This window comes from Microtus oregoni, unplaced genomic scaffold (genome assembly GCF_018167655.1).
Source record: "Microtus oregoni isolate MIOR12 unplaced genomic scaffold, Mior012 000000F_ref0000247, whole genome shotgun sequence".
NCBI classification, from domain to species: Eukaryota; Metazoa; Chordata; class Mammalia; order Rodentia; family Cricetidae; genus Microtus; species Microtus oregoni.
In genome coordinates this window covers 29,482,608-29,507,528 of record NW_024543059.1, presented here as the reverse complement: position 1 = coordinate 29,507,528, position 24,921 = coordinate 29,482,608, and the positions used below count along the sequence as shown (strand labels likewise).

Here is a 24,921-nt window from a genome sequence, read left to right as displayed (position 1 = left end):
GTTCTGGGGATCTGAACTCAGGACCCTTTGCTTACTTGAAAGGCACTTTATCAAGCCATCCATTTTCCCAGTCCTATTCTCTTTAGAGTTAAGAACAAGTAGGGCTCAGAGAAGGAATTCACAGGAGTAGGACATGCTTCTTTTATCAAAGGTCTTACACATGCTCAAATGCGGCTGAAAAACTACTCTAAAACTACCTGCACACCGGAAGAACGTCCCAGAAGACTTGTTCTTTGCCAAGGCTGAACCCTCTCCTAGCTGGGAACCCAGTCCCCAAGAAGAAAGACTCATCTGCCCTGGGATCCCACACAGGAAACCTGAAGGGCCACTCAGTTCCATATACCTGGGGGCTGGGTCTCCTTGCTGTAGGAGCCAGGCCAAGGAAGCACTATGTTCCCACCAAGTTTAACTGCTGCCTCTCCAAAAAGCAAAAAGGAGGTGATGCCTTGGGCCCCAACTGATCTGTGCTAGCAACTTGACTGGAGGCTTGTGCTAAATCTCTAGCTGCTTCCAACTTCCATCCACAGGTGACCAACCAGTGCCAAAGCTAACCCTTAAAAGTCCCCTCAAGAAAGGAGCCCAGTGAAGGCACTGAGCCACTGACTCTTTGCCAAGTGGCTTTTTCACTCGGGGATCCAACAGAGCCTCGCTCAAGCCACGCAAGTATTCTACACTGAGCCACACCCCCGAGCCCTGGTGCGTATCTGCTAGTTCGGGTACCCACATCTTGTAGAGCTCTTCCATAATGCACCCTGGGTCTGCCTCCAAGAAGATAAACATGCCCTGTCCCCCACACCCCAGTGGCAGCAGTACAAGGACACTTAATCTAGGGCTTCAAGCTTCAGGGCTTTTCTAAACAGGTCACCTTGGGACAGACTGGCCAATGGCCACGGAGTGTGGCCAAGTTCCTGGTTAGCAAGTGTTTTTGTGTGATGAAGTTCAAAAAATGAGAACAATAAACAGATGCCCACCCCCACCCACAAGGGAAAAAATTCTCTGGAAGTATGCTCTTGGTTTGGTTTGGTTTGTTTAAAACAATGCTGGAAAGGAGGGGCTTGCCAAAGATGCATTTCTGGCCCGTGGTACCATGCTGTGTTCCACCAACTGTGTAAGTGCATCACACACGCACACACACAGTGACTATAGACAGTAATAATGAGAACGTTAGAATAAACACACGCACACACACAGTGACTACAGACAGTAGTAATGAGAACATTAGAATAAACACACGCACACGCACACATGCATCACTCAGGAGAAGCTTGAGTTCAAGACAAGCCTGGGCTAAATAGCAAGGCTCTATCTCCCAAAAAAAAAAAGGTGGGGAGGGAAACTGACTGGTCAGATGAACACTTCTTTACCACAGCCCTACTTCCAAATAAGGGAACCCTGTACCTCCCCCAGGAGGAGGACTCATAAAAAGCTCATCCACAGTTGTTGGGGGAGTGATGGGCCCTAAATTATAGTGGAAAAGAAGAAAGCAGAGTGTCTGTATAGCCACCATAGTCCAGCCCTCGATGTCTGGCTCAGACACAACATTTGCAGGTCCTGGGCTTTCTACTGCTGTGATAAAATGCAAAACCAAGGCAACTTTAGGAAGAATGAATTTATCCTGGGTTTACAGTTCCAGAGGACCAGGTTCCGCAATAGTGGGGACAGAAGATGGCAGACACGGTGGCTGAATCTGGAAGTTGAGAGCCGAGGGCTCACACCTCAAATCTCAAGCAGAGAGCCAAAAGAGCAGACCCAAAATGGTGCTGCTTTTTAAACTCTCAAGGCCTACCCCTAGTAACAAGCTTCCCTAGAAAGGCCACACCCGCTAAGACTCCCCAAACAACACTAACTGGGAACCAAGTATTCAAATGCTAGAGAATATGGGGGACATATATGATTCGAACCTTCACAACACGTGTATATTTTGGTATGTTTACATGCACACATATAAACATTCAAGAGATAAAGGCAGGGCTTTTGCTGGAGTGATCATTATTCTGGCTTCCAACAAGAACCTCATACTCAATCCATCCCTGCCACTGAGAGTCAACAGCTGGGCGTCAGGTCCCCATTACACTGGCCTATGACAATGGCTGGAGTACACTCTGTACAGAGGGACTGGGTGGCAGCTGCTTTATTGCCCCAGTCCTGCTTATAGGGCACAGCTAACTTCTGAACTGCCAAGGTGGAGCAATTTTTATTCCCATTAGATGGGAAACCGATTTCTTGAGAAATCCCCAGTTAGAGCTGTAAAATTAAAACAAGCTAACAATCCTACAGACTCAGGTATGTGAGCACAGGAGGCTTCTGTTTTCTTGAAAGCAGGTAGTCTTCACCAGGACCTTACAGAGGCGGGTGACAGCAACCATCTAGACACAAGAGCAAGCCAAGTGAGGACACAGGAGGTCTGGCCAAGACTGATACCAGCTCCCCTCTGAGCTGGCTATAAACATACCAGGAAGGACCTTCATCATGATGAATGATCTGCCGCATTTATCTGGGGAGGGTACAGCCTAACATTCCCTCAGGATTCCCTTTGACTTGACTTTTACTCATATTTATTTATTTTGTTTGTTTGTTTCTGAGACACGGTTTCTCTGTGTAGTCCTGGCCATCTTGGAACTCATTCTGTTGGACCAGCCTGGCCTCAAACTCAGAGATCCACCTGCCTCTGCCACCCAAGTGCTAGGATTAAAGGCATGCACCACCACTGCCTGCTACCCTTTGACTTTAAAAGCCATCAAAAGCAGTGTTCCCAAACCTCTGACACTTGTTCAGTCAAGGATGTTAGAATACAAAATAAAGAAACCAACCAGGGGTACACCAGGGGATGAGTACACAGCAGGTGGCCAGTATCGGAGCATCCGCCCACAGGTTGATTAGTATAAAGAGAAACCTGTCCCTGTACACAGTGAGGCTTCAACAAGCACCATCTTAACCATGTGACCCAACGAGGGAACTAGCTAACATACTTTTTCCTGCCCTTTCTGGTGACAAAAAATGCCCAACTTCACTGGTTACATATTGATCAAATTTTTTTTTTCTTCGAGACATGGTTTCTCTGTGTAGCCCTAGACTTCACTCCAAACTCAGAGATCCACCTGCCTCTGATTCCTGAGTGCTGGTATTAAAGGCGTGAGCCACCACCACAAGGCTTGATCAAACTTCTTAAAGCTATGCTTGTAAGTGTGAGGTATCAATTAAGTCCAGGCTATGGAATACTCTCCAGGACAAATGGGCTCCATTCTTAAAATGTCAGTGTCTTATGTTAAAGAAATGGCTCAGTGGTTAAGAGCACTTGTTGCTCTTGTAGAAGACCTGGGTTCAGTTCCCAAAACATACACGATGACTCACAACCTGTAAGATCTGATGCCCTCTTCTGACCTCCTTGGGCACCAGGAATACACATGGGACTCAACATACATGCACGCAAAATACTCATATACTTAAATAGATCTAAAAAAAAAAACATCTTTTAAATGTCAGTTTCTCAAACGGCCAAGAGATACACTGCTCTAGACTCCAGGCAGACAGGACAAAAGTCTGCGTGGAAACTTTGGGAACCCTTACAGAACCAGAGTACAGACAGTACACATAACAGTTAAAGAGTCTAGGAAAGACAGAGGGAATAAGGGAACAGAGCATGACATTGTATCAACCGCTCTGTCTGGGGAGATCCCACAGTGCCTACTACCCCACTGCCTAAGCACTTGAGCATACAAATGAGGGTGGGGTGACCACAGCTCTGCAGTACTAGGGTGCCTTGCTTCCCTGTGTCATTCAGAACGGCCGTCCGAGAAGCGTGGCCAAGGGGCACAGGGGAGATATGTCCAAACTCAGAAGCACATAGTCTTGATACACCTGCTTACCTGCTGTGCGGGCATTTCTTAACCCACCTGAATCTTAATTTCCTTACTGAAATGAGTCCTACATGTGGTTGCACACGTCTGAACTCCCAGCTAAGCCCAGGAGGTTTATCAAAAGTTCAATGTCAGTGTGTTAAAGTGTAGTAGTTTGGGAGTCTTAAGAGATGTGCTTGAGAGCTGACCATGTATGTCACTGTAGATCCATGGTTCTCAACCTGTGGGTGACGATATTTACATTACTATTCATAGCAGATACTTGTGTTATTTACCAGATATTTACGTTACTATTCATAAGAGTAGCAAAATTACAGTTATAAAGTAGCGGTGAAAATAACTTTATGGTTTTAAGGTTGAGAACCACTAGCTCTAGATGCTCTCAAGGACCATTTAAACTGCCTTATTAAAGTAGAAACTGGATACACTTTAACACACTGGTATCTGAAAATCTATGAGAACATTGGTTTGTGCAGGTCCCAGGGGTGCCGGCAGCAGGGACGGTGTACCCCCCTTCGACAGCACCACAGACACACCTCAGCACTGCGCTCCTTGGGTTTCTTCAGGTATGTATTTAAATGCACACACATCCACAAGTGTGTACGTGAGAACTTTCTTTTTGTTTCCTCTCTCACCTTTAGCAGCTTTGGGATACAATTTACCTTGTCCCTTTGCTTTGCCACATCTAAGAAGCAAGAAACCACAGGATATAGGTAGCAGGAGCAAGCAGTACCTGGGGGCAGAAAGGCTATCACAAGTTCATTTTGATGACTGCACAGCAGAGGCCCTCTCTGGAGGACTGAAGGACTGTATCCAGCACCGTGTATCCCAGATCCAAGGCCTCTTCTGCAGTGAGCTCTAGCCTATGACTTGCTTTTGCTGGTCAGCACACCCCAGCCCTCTGTCAGGCAAGCAGCCTCTGTGCAAGGAGGCTCACGTCACTGCCACAGGAAAGGAACACTGGTGAGCACTTCCAAAGGACTGGAAAAGCCAGAGCTGTGGAAGCCGGGAGAGCAGGCTCAGAGCATGTGGGAGGGAGCCTGGTCTCAAGAGTTTATTTAATGTGGGTCTGGACTCTAAAGCTCTACCTGAGAAAAGAAGAACTCGAAATAAAAACTCTTCTCAAAGACGGTGGAGGTACAGCCAGTCTCTTCTCCCTCTGCCCAGGGGACCAAAGTGCAACATCGTGGACACTGTGAGTAATGTCACCAGGTCTCTACAGAACCCCCCTCTCCTCTGCATCAGATTCGTCACCTACTCTAGAGACAGCAGAACCAAATCCTGCGCTTTCGATGGGTAACAGGTCCCATTAAGTCATGGCCTGGCCATACCATTGAACACTCATACCACAAAGAACAACACTGTCTCCTGAAGTAGTAGACACGTGGAACAAACCCTGCCCAGCATCCCATTCATGCCCTTCTTAGATGTTACTGCGGTGTGCACACATGCAAATCCACAGAGGATGACCGGAGAGGCGCTCAGTGCAGGGTGCGATACACAGCTGGGAGACGGTTCTCTGTGCTACTTGTAAAGGTTCCTAAGAGGCCACTGGCAGTCTGGGGACTAGGGAAGGACCATTGGTATAGGCGTGTTCCTGAACAAAGGGCTGCCCACCAAGAGGCTTGGCTCTACCCTGGGTAGAAGAAGTTCTGCCCAAGCCATCCTCTGCTCAGACAAACTGACTTCTGGGCAGTTATGTCAGAGAGTACCAGTGGGAAGAGGGGCCAGCAACATCTTGGAAAGGAGGCTCTGAGGTCAGAGTGCACTTTGCAGGGAGGAGGCTGAAATACACTGTCCAAGAACTCCATGAAGGATCAAATCCCCACGTCAGTGGGGAAGGATAATTTTGCAGGCTAACCCCTACCAGTGAATTAATTCAGGAAACAGGTGAGACGGATCTTATTCTACTTTTCTATCCCCACTCCAACCACAAACCTTACTCCTGCCTCCAGCAAAGGACTATGCCCAATCCTGTGCTTACCTTCCTCTGGGTGCCCTGGGAGCCACTAAATAGCCCTGCCAGCTCAGGGAGCATACAAAGGCTCTATGTGCTACAAAAATAAAAACATGAAATAATTCTGAAAACAATTCTTAATGGGAACAAAGAAGTAGTAGGGATCTATTCGGGGTAGGAGTCTCCAGATGCAGGAGGCTTGCTGTTCAATGGAGTAGATTTTCTGACGTCCTCCATTTCCACCTCAAATCCTTTGGCATCCAAAACCACCTGCTCCTGGCCTTACCGCTCCTCCAAAAGTAAGATTAGCAAACCTCCCAAGTACGGGCTGAGAGGTTCCAATTACATAAACAAGTGGCTTGGATTATGGCATTTGCCGGAACATCAACTCCTGAGATGGGAGAGGCAGGGGTCCACAGAACTTAGGGAGCTAAGCAAGAGGGGCAGGCAGCTCTTTGCAAACAACTGTACAGGTGCCCACATCAAAGGAAAGCCCTGGCTAGGGACCCTTGCCCTTCCCAAAGGCACTAAACATACAGCCCCCACACCACCTTTCCGGGTGGTCATGGCACATGTCACCAAACCACGGCGAGGTTTGGGAACAGCCACACACCACAGAGCGGCTGGCTACCTGTTAACTAAGGTAGCTATAATAATCACTCCTGCCAAAAACTATTATTGGGTATTGGGGCGGAGTTAATGTGGCATGGCCTCAGTCAGCCGCTGCCCGCTGTGACCCAGACCCAAACCAAACCACAACCACCCCAGAACCAAAGCCTACGTGGAAGGCCCTGGGACCACCTTGCTGGATTCTCCCTTCTGTACCCAACACACTCTGCATTTAAGCACAGTTAAGGTAGGCAATGGCTTCCCAGAGGTTGAACCAGACTCCACCCAGAGGCAAGCGGCAAGCATTTGAGAGATGCAACTATCCTCATGGACTCACCTGGGTACCAAATAAAACGCAGCCTAGACTTCGAACCCCCCCCCCCCCTCTAGAGGGCCTAGAACCCTACGGTTACCTGAAGGTGGCGCCTCCCTCTAATCTCAGCTCCCAAGGAGGGCGGCCCCCGTTGCCTACCCTTGGTCTATAGCACACTACTGGCACTCAAAAGAAGGCCGGCTCTAGCCTCTTCTACCTGCTCTGAGCTTCCTGGCGCTCCGGAGAGAATGGTTCCCTCCCTCTACGGAAGACGCGGTCCTCAGCGCCCCCAAACGTTTTCTAAACGCCAACTGAAAGGATAAGCGAGGCAACCAGGAAAACATCTTGGACCCAACCCGCCCACGACAGCCAGCCCCTCCCTTCAGAAAAGCCCTCTGCATTTCACCAGATCTGCAAGTGGGAAGTCACAGTGAAATATTCTGCACCAAGATTTCTCAATCCGATAGTTGGTGGCCGAACACCCCAAACCCCACCCAAGCACTCTTGGTTCATCAGGTTCTGAACCCCGCTCTGCTCCTCCCCCACGGCCACACCCACCCCGGCGGCAGCTTTTCCTAGCACAACTGGGAGCCCTACATAAACCCCACCCACCTACTGGGCTCGCACACCACCAATTTTGACTCGGAATGCCTGGAAATGGCCCGGCCTTCATTCAATCCAGTCACCTGCCACGCGGTTTGAGCGGTCAAAGCCTAGAGCTGGGACCAACCAACCCACCCCCGCCTCTGCGGTAAAAGTTCGCCTGGGAACCCCTAGCTTAGAAGTAGACAGAGCTCGGGCACGCCCCGTTACGGATGTACGGCCAGAAAGGCCTTGAGCTCCAGCCCCCACAGCTTCAGTGTTTTCCCGTGCTTTTTGGTCGGCCACTCAACTGTTTTGACAACAAAAAAAAGTACAGCCCCTGGTAACAAAGCAACGGAACTAAGTGTTTTTGCAGTGAACTTGCCTCAAGGCTGTAAAAATAAAAGCTGTAAAAAAAGAGTTAAGTGTTACAGAAGAGTTTCCGTGAGCTTGAAGGAAATGCAGTTAAAGGTTTGCACTGCTGTGTTAAAGCCAAACACGAGGGGAAGGGCTTCCATATATATGAATCAACTACCAAGAGTCGGGCCCCAGCGCGGCGAAGCGATGCCCGGGAACCACAGAACCGAGTGACCCTACGCCACCCCAGGTTACAGGCTCTGACCGGCCGCCCTGGTACAGGTGCCACCGTCAGTCCAGGAGCAGGTGAAAGTTGGACCAGAAAGGGCAGTGAAGAGATCGCGCCTTCGTAGAGAAAGCACAGCCCCCCTGCGACCAGGCGCGCCCCCGCCGGCCGGATGGGCTGGGGCGCCTACAAAGAGCCGCGGGTGGGGAGTGAGGACTGGGACCGCCCCCCGCGGCGGCCAGGGCCGCCGCTGGGTCGGGTTGCGACAAATTAAACCTTAGAGCGCTGGAAAAATTACAGGAAGAAGAGAGCGAAGAATGTGCCGAGTGGCTGAAGGGATCCATGTCCCCGGGTGAACTTCGCCCGCGCGGGCCGGCCCCTCCCTAGCCAGAGAGTACCCGGAGGCTTGGGGAGAGGATGGCGAGGCTCCAGCCCCGGGAGCACCCACGCCCCAATCGTGGCGCGCCGCCCCCCAATCCCCCCCCCCCGCAACCTCGAGCGCACCTGCCCGCGCCGCCCGCAGCCCGGGATGACGACATACACCCCGCGGCCCCGCCCCAAGAACCCGGGAGGGGGCGTGCCCGATGGGGGCGCGGTCGCCGAGAGGGCGCCGGCTCCGAGCGCCCTAGCCGGCCAGCGTCACGCGAGGCCGGAGCACCAGGGCAGGGGCGCGGCCGCGATCGCCCTCAGCTCACGGCTCCCCGCCCCCGGCCCCTCTTGCGCTGGGCCGAGAGCTCTGGGGGCGTGGCTGTCCCCGAGCAGTCCCTAGTCCGCTCGTTCGCGGCGTTCGTGCTGCCCCACTGACCTGTGTGAGTTCTCAGGTGCGCCTTGAGGTGCGAAGATTTCCCGTAAACTTTCTCGCAGCCCGCGTAGTGGCACTTGTGCTTCCTCTGCGGGGACTCGAGGTCCGCGCGACTCCGGCCCCGCCGACCCCTTTGTCTGAGGCCGGGCTCGCCGCTCCCCGCGGGGCCGGGCTCCGGCTCCAGAGCCGCCTCGGGCTCGCTCCACGCGGGGCTGGGGGGCGCGGCCGGCGCGCCTGCTTGTCCGGGGGAGGCGGGCTCTGGGGCGGGCGGTGGCGCAGGGGGCGCGGGCGGCAGGCGGCAGGGGGTCCTCGCCTTGCGGGCAGCGGCCCCTTCTCGGCGTTCCGCGGGGGCGGGCGCCGGTGCCTGCTGGTTGAGGTCCGCTAGGATCCGCGCCACCACGAAAAGCGAGGCGCTGTCCTTGCCGTCGCAGCGCTCGTCAACGAGGGGCAGTGTGGGGGCGGCGGCGGCCGCGCCCTCGGGCCGGGGCTCAGGCCCTTCCCGCGGCTCGTGCACGACTGCGCGGCTGGACATAGACACGAGGCACTCGGCGGCAAAGTGATCCACATAGGCGGCGGCTGCCATGCTGTGGGCTCGGGAGCGCGGTGCTCTCGCAGGAGTCGTCAGCGGCGCATCCGCACCCACGGCCTCCGGAGAGCGGCGGGGGGCGGGGGCGCGGCGCGCCCTCTTCTCCGGCTGGGCTGGGCTAGGCTGGGCGCGCAGCCGCTTCTGCCGTCACCCGCGCGGCTCCGCGTCCGCCTGGCCGGGTACTGGAGGGTAAGCGCATGGGGGGCTCCGACGAAGAGGGTCCGCGTGCGGCGTCAGGGCCGGCTTGTCTCATGGATGTCGAGCGGCGATGTTAGGCGCGACCCCTGCAAGTTGCGGTCGTAGTTCCACCGTGCATTGTGGCAGGCGGGACAGCCTCCGTGCGCGCCGCGGCTCGGTGTGGGCGGACCGGCCCCGGGGGTGGGCGGGGCCGGGGCCACATCTGGACCCGACGTCAGCCCCCAGCCACATCCTGGCGGCGCAGGTTACAGGCGGCAGCGGCCGCAGGGAGCAGCGCGCACGAAGGGGGCGGGGAGCCTGGAGCGCGCACCAGAGGGACAGTGCGGTCGCGCGCCCGCGCCTTGGGAGGGGCGTGGCCGGCGGCATACGCGACCACCATTGGCTGTTGAGTACTCTATCTCGCCAATCCGGGCCTCCAGAGGGCCCTACTGGCCGCGGGACCTGCGCGCGCCAGTGGGCGTGCCCCTGAACCGGCAGGAGGAGGGGCGGAAATCGGAGCCCAGCGCGGGGCACGGTGACGCACGACGTTCGAGGGTGGCGGGCCACGGTGTAGCGGCGCAGGGCTGGGGCGCGTGCCTCCCGCAGCGGGAACCCTGCCGGGCCTTTCCGTGCCAGCGTTTTTTTGTGCACAGGCAGCCGTGGGTGGCGCGAGGATGGCAAGGCTGCGGAGGGCACCCTGTGGTCGCTCCGCCCGCTAGGAGCGCGAGGGAGGTGGCGTGTCGGTCTCGCCGGGACCCAGGCGGCCGGCCTCGCCTATGGGCGGGATACCGCCCCTCCTCACCCCACCGCAGCGTTCTCTGGTGGCTGGGCTTGTGTTGCAGCCTCCTGCCACCTCCACACGCTGCCCCTATCGAGCTCCAGTCCTCGGCGCAACCCAGTCGGGATCCAAGTCACCACCCGGGCCGCCCCGCCCCCGCGCGGCCGCGCTGCCCTTGAGCCTATGTTAACCTGGCTGGTGCAGGGCCCACTACTGCCAGTGCTGAGAGAGTGAGCTACGTGCTGGGGCTGCGGTCGCGGCTGTTCAGGGAACGCGGGGCCCCTTTCTCCCCCTTCCTGCCCCAGGCCTGCTGCCAACTTCTCCAGGCCGCCCCTCTCCCACCGCGGTCGTGGAGGCTTCAAACACCACCAGCTGCGAGGACCCCGCCCAGGGCGCCCCACCCATCCACTGTCTGGGCCTCTAAAGGAAATGCTCAGCTGCGCCCCGCCGGGTCCTTCCAACCAGGCCACCTTGCTCTAAAGTCTAGACACACACATTCATATTCTTTCTCTCGGAATATGCTAGGCCGTCAGCGAGAGAGACGATAGCTTCCTACTGCTTTTGAACCGATCTTAATGTACTTTTCGGGAGCTGGTCACAGCTGGTCTTTGACCTGTGAAAACAGGGTCAGCAGCCTCTGCTTTTTCATTGTGGGTGGTGCCAAACACGTAATTCACCAGCAAGTCTGGGAGGCCGTCCGATGGTCCACCCTAGTGGACTAAAGCAGAGACAGTCACCTCACTGGCAAAATGAAGAACCATGGTTCTGACTTCAAGTTCTTTTACTTATGTTAATCACGGGAAACTGAGCAATTAGGGATTTTCAGTTGTGAAACTAATGTTAACCTCTGAGCACCCCCCCCCCCCCCCCGAGTGCTACCACATCACATACCCTCAATTTCCTCACCATTGGGCTGCTGTCTCGTGGAGAAGCTGGATCAGGGCTCTGAAGGAGGGTCTCGACTTGGCAGAAAGTCGTCATCTTTGTTCCAGGCAGATTGTGTTGATGACATTTAAGAGACTGTGTCCTGACCAAGTGATGACTCAGAATGTTCCTCTGTTCCCACCACATGCCACAGGCAGTCATTTCATTGGGAAAGAGCTGGCCCCTACACCGCCTTTCCGACCATGTGTTCTTTCCTGACCCTCTGCAACCAGGGGAATTCTGCAGTTTAGTGCTGTCCTTGTGGCTTCTACCTGCACTGGTGAACCTTCCTAGGGATGCACTATTATAGGCCTAGTCATAGGCTTCTTTGGTAGCTTGAGTCAATGGACCGTTGCTCTGATGCGCCCCATCCAAGCTTCCTTTTGATAGTGGCCTCCCAAAGGGTTTCCCCTGTGCACGCGGGGCATTTTAGGGACAACAGTCAGCATCCCTAATGATTTTTGAAAAGTTCACTCACGGAGAACATAATGATTGGAGTCTCAAGCCTGGCGTTTCTTGTCCCAAGCACAGATGGAAATATCCTAGGGGGTACAGTTCTGCTCTCCAGTGAACAGCTCATAACTATGGGCCCTTGTTTCCTTACTAGTAAGATTTTGACAACAAAGGCATACATAGGTAAGTGAGAGTAAGGGGAGTTCTTTTTAGCTGGAAACGAGGGGGGGAAATACAACAGGTTGGACCAAGTGAGAGCAATGAGTCATGAAAACACTAAGGATGGGTGAGGTTATGGGGTGAAGGTGGTAGTTGCGTCGACTTGAACTGCCACTCGGAGCCTCTGAAACAATCCCAACTATAAGACAAAAATCTCTACTATGAGACAAAGATGGACAAGGACAGAAACAGGAGAGGAAGCAGCAGCAGGCAGTAAAGCTAAAAAGTCCCCACAGACTCACGAAAATGAAAGCCTGAAATAGGAAGGCAAGTTTCCTCAGAAGGTTTGCAAATGGTGGCACTAGGCACCTCTGGATGTGGAAGGGAATGGGGCTTTGAAATAAGAATGGCTGCCCAAGAGTCTTTTCCCAGAGATGCTCAGATGCCCTGTGCTGTCTTACAGCAGCCCCCTTCCTCTAAGGAAAAGCTGTGTCTATCTAAAGACAGGTCCTTGAACACAGCGGCAGAGGCAGTGGCACAGCACTGGGACCAGGATTAAGTGCACATGTGTCTACTGATGTCTACAAGCCCCTTTCAGGGGTTTAGTGGCACAGGGAGCCAGGAGCCTAGGAGAGGTTTTTGGGCTGAACAAGCCAGGCCAATGGGAACCCTCAGCACGTTTTTTAATCCATGGCTGCTCAAATGTCCAATTAACATACTACGGAGAAGGCCACACTGAAAGATGCCACTTGGCACAGAACTTCTGATTGATCTCAGTCATTCCCAGACAAATGGGAGTGGACAGATAAGCTGACCAGACCTGTCAAGAAAGCCTGCATCAGGAAATGCATGCAAACCTCAGTACGTTTTTGTTTTGCTTTTTGTTTGTTTTTAAAGTAAGTTATAGGAAACAACCACGTAATATCAATAGAGAGACGTAAAAGGATATCACAATCTGCAAAAGGGAAATAAGTGTGAGGACATAGTAGGGAGTAACAGAAAGCATTCTTGGAGCTTTAAAAGAAAGTAGCAAACATATAAATGGCCAAGTCTTCAGGGCAAAGACTGGGAGAGAGCATTAACCAGAAAGAATTCACAGCAACATAAAGTGGACAGAAGAGAAGGGAAAAGATCTCTAAAACTGTGAGCCAAAATAACTGTTTTCTGGGTGGGGCAGTAGTGGCACATGCCTTTAATCCCAGAATTCGGGGACAGAGGCAGACAGATCTCTGTGAGTTCAAGGCCAGCAGTCAGGGCTACACAGAGAGTTCCTGTCTTGAAAAAAACAAACCAAAGCCAAAACTATTTCCTGTTTTGCAATTCATCCTAGATATTGTTATGGCAACAAAGCTAACACACTATTTTACATCAGTCTTTCAGGAGGAATATACACTGATTAGAGTAACAGATACAAGGTGTTTCTGTGCTATGCCTTTGGATGACTGACAGCACAGTAGGCTTTTTGTACCAACACCCCAGGTAAAGTAATTCATTACTCTGTGATCATTGCCATAGTTGGCACGTTGGAAGTGGTAGCACTCTATTAGGGAGTCCTCAGGGATCATGGTGGTGTATGTTGTCTCTAACAGACAGAAACTCCGTTACACAGTCTGACTGCATTTTTAGATGCAAGTGGTTTCAAAAAGTTGCCTTCCCCTTTATGGGGAAATGGATCCTTTCTCATGATAGGAGCTACCTGAGGTCATGAGTCACCAAAATGAGAAGGACGAGAAAAGGGCATATGATCTGGGAAGCAAGGCATTAGACAGAGGGTAGAGCGGAGAGGAAGCTCCAGCCAGGAGCTGCCCTGATGCTTGCTCAAGAGCTCGGAGTGGCAGCATCCTCCACCAGTCAGAAGGGCCCGGCTGTGCTGCAGATCTCTGTTTCTGGCGTATTGCACATCCATCAGGAGGTGCCTGTGATCAGGAGGTGGATAGAACAGCCTCTGTCTGCAGTGTGCTGGTTGCCATGGCAGAGGAAAAGGAGGAATGTTAGCCTTGCTGTGTCGCTTACCTCCTCTCCCTACATAAACTACAGCTCCTCTCTGGGTGGCCTGACCCAATCTGAAGTGCCTTTTTAATCTGGAATGGAGGGAATTCACTGAGACACGTTGTGTGGCATGCAGCTTAAAGCCCAGCACCTCTGCAGGATGATCTGATTTCTTCATATAGCCCATGTGGTTCCTCGTGGTCAAGAGGCCTATAATTTAAAAGAATGTTGTCAGTACCCCATCCCTCACTATCTTATAGGTGGTATTAAGAAATGACAGAACTGCCGGGCGGCGGTGGCATACCTTTAATCCCAGCACTTGGGAGGCAGAGGCAGGCAGATCTCTGTGAGTTCAAAGCCAGCCTGGTCTGCAGAGTGAGTTCCAGGACAGGCTCCAAAGCTACAGAGAAACCCTGTCTTGAAAAACCAAAAAAAAAAAAAAAAAAAAAAAAGGACAGAACCTTTAATAGGTGGGACCTAAGTGTGGGTAGGTAGGTCCGTGAGAGTACCAACCTCAGAAGGGGTGAATGCTGTTTTCTGGGAATGTGTGAGTGCCCACAAAAATGAGTTGTTGTGGGGCTATATGTGGCTCTTTCTTTTTTTCCTTTTTTTTTCCAAGACAAGATTTCTCTGTGTAACAGCCCTGGCTGTCCTGGCACTCACTCTCTAGACCAGGCTGGTCTCGAACTCACAGAGATCCACCTCTCTCTGTTTCCCGAGTGCTGGGATTAAAGGCGTGTACCACCTGGCTCACTTGTGGCTCTTGCAGAAGACTCAGTTTCCCTTCCTAGCACCCGTATGGTTGCTCAGAACCACCCATGATTCCAGTTCCATGGGATCTGACCCCTTCTTTTGACTTCCAAGGGCACTAGGCCTGCACTTAGAACACAAACATACATATGGGGGAAACACGTAAAAAGAAATCTCTTTAAAAAGAGTTGTTAAAAGAAGAGTGAACCTAAATTTCAAATGGCTCCAACTTCTTGTCTTCTCCACTACACTGAGACATAGCCATGACTGTCCTTACCGATGGCCAACCTCATGGGGTCACACAGTCTTGGGACAGAGTAACACCACAATACAGCCCAATTCAGGGGGGCATGGAACAGACAGAATCCATAACAACCCTGCAGTCTTGCTGGGCAGAGAGTGCCTCCGCCATGAAGAAAAACAAAATCTTCCTTCAGTAACTCTCAGGCCCCTTGCCCTAGTCCTAGGGTTTCTCCTTTTCCACTATCTCATGAAGTAGACATTGGCAACTATGTCCTTCTGAGGGGCTGAGCAGTCCCCTCAAGCCACTCCTTTTGTGCATAAGATTAAAGCAGGGGTTGTTTGAGTCCCAGCTGTGTGCCAACTTACAGATAGATGCCTTGGCACTACCGTCTTCTCAAAATAGAGTTAAGGTCTTATCTGTGTTAGAAATCAGATTTGGGTCATGAAGCACACACATACACACACACACCGCTCCAATCAGAGTATCAACAAGGTAAAAATTTACCACAGATCTAGAGGGTGTGCCCAGAGGAGCACGCACACTGAGACAGGTGCACTTGGCTTTAGTGACTGTGTCCTCCCTCCCACTCCATTGGCTGGGGTCTGACCTTAGCCTTTTCAGACTGTCTAGTTTTAAAAGAATTGGTGCTAGCCTGGCAATGGTGGCTCTCACTTGGGAGTCAGATCTATGTGGGTTCAAGGCTAACTGGGTCTACCGAGCAAGTTCCAACACAGCCAGGATTATACTGGGAATTACTGTGAGAGAGAGAGAGAGAGAGAGAGAGAGAGAGAGAGAGAGAAAAGAAGGGAGGGAGGGAGGGAGGGACAGGGAGGGAGGGAGAGAGAGAGACAGAGAGAGAGAGGTTCTAGAGCTGAGCATGGTGGCACATGTCATCTATAATCCCAGCAGGACAGTGAGTTTATAGCCACCTGGGCTACAGAGCAAAGTCATACATGTCTCAACCAACAACCAGGAGACTCCAGAGGAACCCACACATATACCATGTGTGCCCAGTAGTCAGATCCCTTCCTGACATGGAACCTTCCAGTACCCTGATCCTGGACTTCCCATACTACAAAGCTGTGAAAAATGGACTTCTACTGTCTGTACCCTCCACAGGCTATGCATATATATATATATATATATATATATATGATTTATTTATTTTATATGTATCAATATGCCTGGTGCCTGAGCAGACTAGAAGAGGGCATCTGATGCCCTGGAATTGGAGTTACAAATGATTGTGAGCCCCGTGTTGGTGCTGGGAACCGAACCCTGGTCCTCTGCAAGAGCAGCAAAGGCTCTTAATCTACAAACCATCTCTCCAGCCCAGGCTATTGTGTTTTATAACCCTGATCTGGATAGACTACAGGAAAAGGCCACTGTGGCTCTGAAGGCAGGAATCGTCCAGAGCAGTAAAGCACCTGTGGTTTCCAGGGCCACAGGCCTAACTGCAAGCACTGACGGAAAATGTGGAGTTGAAATAATTAGAAAACGAAATGGACAGAAAACTTTGCTTCAGCAGAAATATCTTCACTGTGGTGAAGTAATAATGAGCAAAGGGATCATAATCTAATCAGTTTTGCAAAGGGCGCTGAGGTGTGGGCCTGGAACAGGCAGAAGGGCAAAGAGTCACACCCACGTGCGCCTAAGGAGAAAGCCACAGACAACACCCCAAACTGAAAACCTCAAATAGCAATGCTGCAGCAGGCGGGATTCTAGCAGGCAACACCCCACCGCCCCTAATCCAGTGTTTTCTAGGGCTTTTGAAATGCAATTGATGTCTACGGCCATACCACCCTGAACACGCCCGATCTCATTTGATCTCATAAGCTAAGCAGGGTCAGGCCTGGTTAGTGCTTGGATGGGAGACCGCCTGAAAATACCGGGTACTGTAGGCTTTAAAAAAATAAAAATAAATTTAAAAAAAAAAAGAAATGCAATTGATGCCCCCTAATCAGTTGGTGTTAGGTTAAGGAGATAATAGGAAAGAATGCAAGCCAGTCAGTCAGTCAACCTGAGCTTGTTCAGTCTAGGTCCTGAGGTCAAAGGTCAGAGATGGAGTGTGTGTGTGTGTGTGTGTGTGTGTGTGTGTGTGTGTGTCAGAGAATCCACCAGTCCAAGGAGGCTAGAAATGGAGGGCTGGGAGACTGAAGATTACAGGTTAGGGGTCAGAAACTGAAAGCCAGAATTGAGTTCAGCCACAAGTTAGAGACTGGCGGTCAGAGAGATCACAGACTGGGCGATGGAAAGACTAGAAGCTGGACAGGAATGAGAGTAAGGAAGTTTCTGGCCTGTGGCTGAGAAATTGAGTGGCTCCCCATGGGAAACAAGGGTGGCCTCTGGTTGCTAAAAGTGGCCCCTGGCTCACAGCTGACCAGAAAGGGATCCTTGGCCCACAGCTCCGAAGAACAGATTTCTAAAGGGCCACCAGGTGTAGACCAGGACCCCATTCCAGAACGAAACTGGCCAGGCAGTTTGATCTTCATCCCTGTTGACCCTGAGCAGAAAACAGTGCCCCCCCCCCCCCATGAGAGGACAGAGGGTTTGTCTTAAAACCCTGGGCCATTCCTTATGCAGCAGCAGCGGCAGCGAGAATACATATCGCATGCTGTGTGAGCCATGAGGACATTCTGGTAGAAGCAAACCCAGTCTGCCACACTTGCATTGCCAGCCGCCAACCGAAAACAACTGTCTCGGCCTTCCTTGTCATTATTCCCTAAACAATAAGACGTACCGGCTCGTTACTCAGCATTCCCTTAAATGCTAAAAGTCACCTCGAAGCAACTGAAAGGCCACAGCATTGCATCTTCCCAGGAAACTTGCAATGCCTCAGACTTGGACTTTTTATCCACAAAGTATCCCAATGGAGACAGAGGGACGATTTATAACTTGACGCAGGAAAAAAGTTAAAATCAGAAACCCCTTTCCACAGTTGCCATGACCACATGGCTCTTGTACCTTTGCCATGAGGTGTGACCTGGGCCACTGAGCTCTGGAAATTTGCATATGAGGAGAGCTGCCCTACCTCTTCGCTGGGGCTTGGAGGGGATTATATCTTTGTGTTAATTGACTTTGTTGGCACACAGCACCGAGGAATAGGCTTTCTTTTGGATCACAATTTGGTCTCTTGGCTGCGGCTTTGGGCCTGTGGCAAGCAGTGCTTAGGGGCAGGAGCAGGTGGTGAGGCAAACGCTGAAATTCATGGTTTGGCTCTGTAAATCTCCCCAGTGACTTTAACAACTCCCTTGAAGTCCCACCTCTTAAAGGCCCCCCCTTTCCTGTTACCACCATGCTAGGGATGGAACCTTACACAAACACCCAATGACTTTGGGGTGTATTCAATATGCAAACTACAGCCCCCTCTATGCTTCATCTTCCTGCCCACCACTAAGAAGCTGTAATCATTACGACAAAGCTCCAGGGCTTGAAGGGAACCAAATAGGAGAAAGCAGGCCTAGCAACCTTTTCACGAGCATCCTCCTGGTCCTCCTGGACAGTCACTGTGTTTAATCTATAATTTGGGGTCTATCTAATTAGACTACCATGAATATAAGGTAGAAGGTGGGAGTGTGGAAGAAAAACAACAAAAGTGTGAAATTAGGGGTTGGTGCCAGGAGTAAGGGTTGCACTTCATACCATAGAGTTGTCTTTGGTCGGGATGCAAGATGCCAGCGCTTAGCATCATCCTCCCTCCGTTGCAGAGTACCCAAGGATTATCCTCGGTCAATCACGTGTAACTGCTTGGACTCAGAAATCCTGGACAAATGGCTCAGGTGCCTAGCACCTCTTTTCACCTTTGATTAACATATCAAAGCGGACACTGGCCCCCTCTCCCAGCCTCACTGTACCTGTGGCTCCTCCCAGCACTTCTCACCCCGCCCCCTACCCTAAACCACTCCCTCCTAGAGGCTGGGCTTTCCTTTCCCTTCCTCCCCCCCCCCCCCCCAACTCATTCATTTTGGCCTTTTAGCCTGGGCAACTACTCTTCCTCAGCAGTTTCTCTCCTGCTCTCCTTCCCACTCTCTGCTCTCGTGGTCTGGTTTAGTATGCCGGCCATGTTCAGCGTGGACTCCTCTGTCTGCGTTCTCCCTTGTATCCATAATAAAATCTTCTCCAAGCTTTAGGTGCAGTCATCTTCGTCTTTTATTCCATTTTTCCTTTTCTTTCCCTCCCTCCCTCCCTCCCCCCTCCCTCCCCCTTCCTCCCTCCCTCCCTCTCTTCCTTCCTTTGTCCCTTCCTTTCTTTCCGACTTCCTTTCCTTTCCTTTTTCTTTCTTCTTTCTTTCTTTCTTTCTTTCTTTCTTTGTCTGTTTGGGTTTTTTTGAGACAGAGTTTCTCTTTGGAGCCCCAGCTGTCCTGAAACTCACTCTGTAGACCAGGCTGGTCTTGAACTCACAGAGATCCACCTGTCTCTGCCTTCTGATTGCTGGGACTAAAGGCATGCGCCACCACTACGCAGCTATTTTGTTCCATTCAGTAATGAGGCAGAAGTGACCGGGTTAGCCAGGACATTTCATAACATGCTGTGCCTGGGGCTCACTCATTAGCTTTGAAGTTTTCCACAGGGTCTTCCCCCTCTGCCTCTCTTCATTCAGACTTAGTCCCAATAGTACTAAAGGGTTGCCCACAGAGGGCCCCCAAAGGTGTTGCCACCACCCCCCCCCAAACCTGGCCATTTCAGAATTAGATTGTCGGGAGAGGAACTTGGACTAGCCAGTCTACTCTCGGTGGCTAACAGGTTGACGTGTAAAGAGGGACCAAACTGAGCTGTTGCCCCCCGGGGGAGTTCGTAGAAAGCTGTTCTTGTGTCCTGTCTCCCCGCCTGGCAGAGTGCAAAAGAACTCATCGCATTTTCCTGATGAAAGCTGACCTCACATCTGGTGTGCATTTCCATGGGGAATGATTAAAACCAGAAGTGCTCCCGAGATGGAGCCGTCAAGAAACTGGGTGACATTGAGAGTGGGACAGGAGCTCCATTGCCGATGAGCAGATGGCCCCCACGCCCAAGCCTGGCACTGACATTGGCCCCCACCCCCACCCTGTAGTCACTATGCCAGAGAGCTTGGTCTCAGTGACAATGCTTCCTTCTTATGTGTGTGTCTCTGTGTGTGTGTCTGTGTGTGTGTGTCCCCTCCTCTCCCACTCCTTGGTCATCTGACATTCATGACATGTAATTCTCTCCCTTGGGTCGGTGCCGAGGGTCAAATGCTGCATTTCATGCTTTTGACTCCAATTCTTGCCCAGCTCAAGGTCAGCCACAGTGAGCCCAGGACATGTACCATTCTAACACACAAAGAAAGAACAGTTCCCTCCCAGCTCACGGGTGAGAAAACTGGCCAGGGGAGGCAGAGCCTGGACTGGATCTGGAGTCCCTTGGCCTTATCATGGAGCCCTGACTCCCAGTCTCAGAGAGCTGGTTAACCACCGATGTCAACGTATGTCAAATGGGCACAGTGTCTATCAAACTGCAGGGCATATCAAATAGAGGGCCCTATCTGATGAGCAGCCCTGTTCTTGAAGGATATTTGGATTACTGTAGCTCTGTCCCTTGGTGGTTGCTGTGGCACCTGGGACTATGCATCTGGCTCTAGCAGCCAGTTGAGCTGGGCAGACACAGAAGAAGCAGTTTTCTTGCCTGGGCAGAGGTGAGTACCTGCTGGTGCTGTGTCTGGTGTTACAAAGAGTCAGCGCATGGAATGATTGTCAACTGCCAAGCCCGTGTAGCCTGGGCGAGCCATCCTACGGGGCAGCATGGTGACTGGACAACTCCACCCTTCAGGTCCTCCACCCTGGGAATTGCCACGGGTGGAACATGGGGGGGGGGGGATTAGCAATCATTAGGCCTGACTTTATCACAAAATCAGCTGTTTTAAAATATTTCCAAACTACAGTAGTACTTGAGGTTGGCTCTCTGTCTGGCAGCTGGTGACAGGCCTTCTGTTTGGTCTTTCCCAGGTAAAGCAGTGGGCCCCACACAGTCAAGGGCATTGATTAGTGTGCGCTTTCCCCCCAAGGAAAGGGAGAAGAGCGGGGAAACAATCCGGAGACGAAGTTCATTGAGTTTCAGGTAACAGGAGAGCAATGAGAAGTGACTTCCAGCTACTTCCTGTAAATCCTCCGAGCCACTGGTCTGTGGAAGTGATGAGGAACTGGACCTGGCACTTCCCCTCCCCAAGGCCAGGGAATAAAAAGGATTTTAGCTTACTCCCCCTTGAGAGGCAGAGCCGGGCAGAGCTCAGTGAATTCAAGGCCAGCCTGGTCTACTGACCGAGTTCCAGAAAAGCCAGAAAACACAGAGAAACCAGAACTCCACTCTGATTTCAAGTTGGTCTTAGCTTTGCCTCCTGCTGTTGTGACAACACACCCTAACTAAGCAACTTAGGGAAAAGCTCCCTGCACTCAATTCCATGGTACAGTCCATCAATGCAGGGACATCGAGGTGGGAGGAAGTTGAAGCAGTTAGTCGTATCCACTGTACAAAACAGAAAACAGTGATTGTGTGTGCGTGCATGCGTGTGTGTGTGTGTGTGTGTGTGTGTGTGTACCACTCAGTGTGCTCAGCTGCCCTTTGCTTTCATTTAGTGAAGGGCCTAGCACATGAGCTGGTGCTGCCCACAGGAGGGTGAATCTTCCTACCTCAGGCCAGCCTAATCTAGACATTGAGATTCTGTTCTTCCTGGGTGATTCTAGATTGTGTCAAATTAATGGTCAAAACTAACTGTCACAAAGTGTATATGCCCAGTTTATCCGTTACAAACACTGTGGGGACTTTAGGGCTTGCCTGCTCTGCTCATGACTCTGGGTTCTCTCTCTCTCTCTCTCTCTCTCTCTCTCTCTATATATATATATATATATATATATATATATATATATATATATCACACACCACACACTATTGTTTTGGGCTGCAAGTAACAGGATACAGTCTACCCTTTCTTAAAGAGCCAGGGTCTCCCATTGGACTGCAAGTAACCAGACATGGCCAGCCATCTAGTAAAGAACCAGCGTCTCCTGTGATCCAGTTTCTGAAGGTGGCTCTCCTTGGGCTAGAAGCTCCTCATTGCTGCTTCACCAGCCAGAGTTTGGTTTCCTGCTCCTCAGTAGGTGCTTGCCACTGGCCCAGGGCCTGTAGTGAAAGTCAGAAACCAGGCAGGTGGTCAAAGCAGATGACTCGCCCCCACCTAAGCAATAGATTTCCCAAAGACCTCAGCTTCCTGTTGGCTGCGGTGAGTACTTGCCACACCAGAGTGCTAGGACCAGAGAGTGGAGAGAGAGTAACCCTGGGAAGATGCCCACCCTGGGAAGATGCCCATGGCACCTACCACATCAGCCACCACAGGGCGTCCTCTTAAACTCCTCACTTTCTGATCATGGCTGTGGGACAATGGCTCTATTGAGAGAACTCTCTTAAGTAGCAGGTACTCTTGCAGGTTTGACTAGGCTCTCCTGCCAGCCTCTGAGATACCAAGGCTCTCCTAAGAGGGCTGCGAGCCCATTTGTCCTTCATTGTGAACCTAAACGAGGGGGCTAGACTGCACAGGTCCCCTCACAGGGGTAGAAGGAAGGTATCATCTGCTGGAAGGGACTGGCTCTGACTTTCTCCCTCCAACAGCAAGATTCTGTCTTTTCCTGATTATACTGCGTTTCCTCCAGGCATATCCAGGCCAGCAAGCCTGTTTGACTGTGGCACTGAGGCCCATGGTGAGGCCCGTGGTGACTTGGCCTACAGGTGACTCTTCTATACTGCCACAGCTCATCCACCCCCAGCTTCTCCTTGGGTCTCCCCACATTTCTTATTTTTAGTCCCCTCTGGGAGAGGCTAAGGACTGATTCTCTGAAGGCCTGGGCTCAACCTGGCTTTCTATCTGCACGGTGGATGCATTCCAATGTTGTGTCCTGCTTGGTATCACCCCGGCTTGGTACAAGCTCTCCCTCAGGGGCTTTGCCTGAGTTCTGCCAGGATCCCCTCTGCTCCACTGTGCCCCTTCCCCCAGGGAGATTGTTATAATCGACTTCTCAATTTCCTTGCTAGGTTTGGAGGTAAAGCAGTCCCAGGAGGAACCCATGGAACGAGGAAGAGGGTCCTCTCCTGAGGACTCAGAAGGCTGGCTGTGCCCTGTAAGAGCAGGCCTCTGCTCCGAGGAGAAACCACCCCACCCAGCTGTTTCCAGGCTTAAGGCACAATTCCCCATCCCTCACCTTTATCATCTCCTGGCAAGGGTCCCTCTGCACAGTTCACGTCCTTGTCAAGGCCTTAAGAGGGGCCCGTGAGTATACAACGTGCTATGACTAGCACAGCCCCGGGCCCCTCCATTGGTCTGAAGTCCCAGGCATGGTTAACTATGTCTCCCACAAGTCAGAGTGATGGCAAGGTTCTCTTGTGGAATACATAGTCTAGAGCAATTTAGGTCCATGGGTGTTGGCTGATTGTAGGCACTAAAGCATGGCGTCTGGGCTGTAACAGTGCCAACATGCCCAGTGCCAGGACAGGGGAGTGTGCACAGACCAGTGGCACTCAACAAGGACTTCTGAGAAAGGTGAGACATGAACAAAGACCTCACAGGTGCTGAGAGTGCTTACGTTTACAAAGGACAAGGGAATTTGGGTGTGTTGGAGGTGTGGCCAGGGTATCCTAGAGCCAATAAGATCCGCCCAGGGGTGGGAAGTTCAGCTAGAGGAGAAGCACCCAAGAGGAAGGTAAAGTCTGTCCCAGGGCCTTGGCCAGGGCGGCGGGTTCACGTGCTTTCCCCAAGAGGTAGACAACTTGGGAAAGGCGAGAAGAGCAGATCGAGATGCTTAGGAAAGGGGCAATTGGCCTTGGTAGCATGCCTAGGGTGTGAGCCCCTGTAAGTTTGGTGTGCTGGCTGATGCCCGTTAGGGAGCCACTCTGAACCCATTTCCCGAAGCAAAAAGCCTGGAAGCATTCCCTAGGAGAAAGTGATGCCTTGGCATGGCCTAGCATACCTGGAACGTGTGGTGTTCTTTGCTCTCCTAAGACAAGGATCATGGTTCGCCACTGGTGACCTCAACATTACTTAGCCAGGGCCAACTCTCAGGCCCTTTGTGGACAAGGCAAGATTGCTCTGTCATCCCTGTGTTCTGGGTGACACCATGATCCCATGATCATGGATTTTGAGCCTTCGTTAGGGCAGTGGGTATACCGCGGGAGCCCTGGACAGCAGCGGGCTGGGAGCAGGTGCTGGCAGCTGCAGCAGGCCTTACAATGTGGCTTTGTCACTGGGGTGGCTCTGGAGCCAGGGAACGACCTGTGCTGGGAAACAATTCTCATGGCTGAGCTGGTGCAGGCTGCCATATCACAACAAAGCCCTAGAGAGCCGTTGGGCAATCACTTTTGTCATGCAAATGAGGGCGGAGCATAGCAGCCCCCTCTGCGCTAACCTTTTTGTGATTCAGATGAAGCCGGTCGGCTTTCCTGGGTCCCAGTGCTGGTTTAGCCTCTCCTATTGTCCTCTCCAGGGCCTACTGCCACGCCGCACTGCTCTGACTTTCCTGAACCCACGGTTTTACTGAAAGGTAACAGGACCCAAGAAAGAAAGTCAAGACCAAAAGATGGCACCCAAAATAGTGCGGGTGACTAGGCCAAAGGACAGTGTGGGGAGGCCAGGGCCAGGATGCAAGGAGCCTGGGGTTCTGAGGAGGGCTAGTCTAGGGCTCCTGGGTAGGCAAAACTTGAATGGGGTTTGAGTACTGAGTGAAGAGCTGGGTCCTTAACTAGTGCCTACTGGCCTGGACAGGACCATGCGTCCTTAGGGGAGCTGTAGGCTCTCTCCTTGTCCCCTGACACTGGCCTAGCTAGTAAATTGCAAGTCCCCAAATTTCTTTGGGCCTGCATTTACTTGTCTGGGAAAGAGGATAGGAGTAGCCCCTGTTTAGTGCCACTGTGAATTGAAATAAAATAATCCGGACAAAATGTTAACGTTTTTTGCTTGCTCATACTCATCACATGGCCCACACACGCATTTCCCAGTAATTTACTTCTAGGAATTGATTCTACAAATACTCTCACATGTGCAAAATGACATATGTTTGGGGTTATTCTCTGCAGATTTGTTTGTAACAGCCAGAGATTGGAAAGGGCCCAACTCCGCATCGACAGGGCCGGGTTAAATGGCTGCTGGTTGCGTACCGTACC

The 24,921-nt window shown here is 51.9% G+C and overlaps 1 protein-coding gene and 1 pseudogene across 1 annotated transcript in view; one reads left to right on the top strand and one right to left on the bottom strand.

Moving 5' to 3' along the window:
• Klf13 (Kruppel like factor 13) overlaps positions 1–9,782 on the bottom strand; it is a 48,383-nt gene extending 38,601 nt beyond the window's left edge. Inside the window, exon 1 of the mRNA XM_041659698.1 lies at positions 8,707–9,782. Coding sequence (XP_041515632.1) covers positions 8,707–9,286 — 580 coding nt within the window. The 5' untranslated portion in view covers positions 9,287–9,782. The remainder of the gene's footprint in view (positions 1–8,706) is intronic.
• Positions 9,783–16,548: 6,766 nt separating this feature from the next.
• On the top strand, positions 16,549–16,667 carry LOC121453726 (annotated as a pseudogene).
• Positions 16,668–24,921: the final 8,254 nt, after the last annotated feature.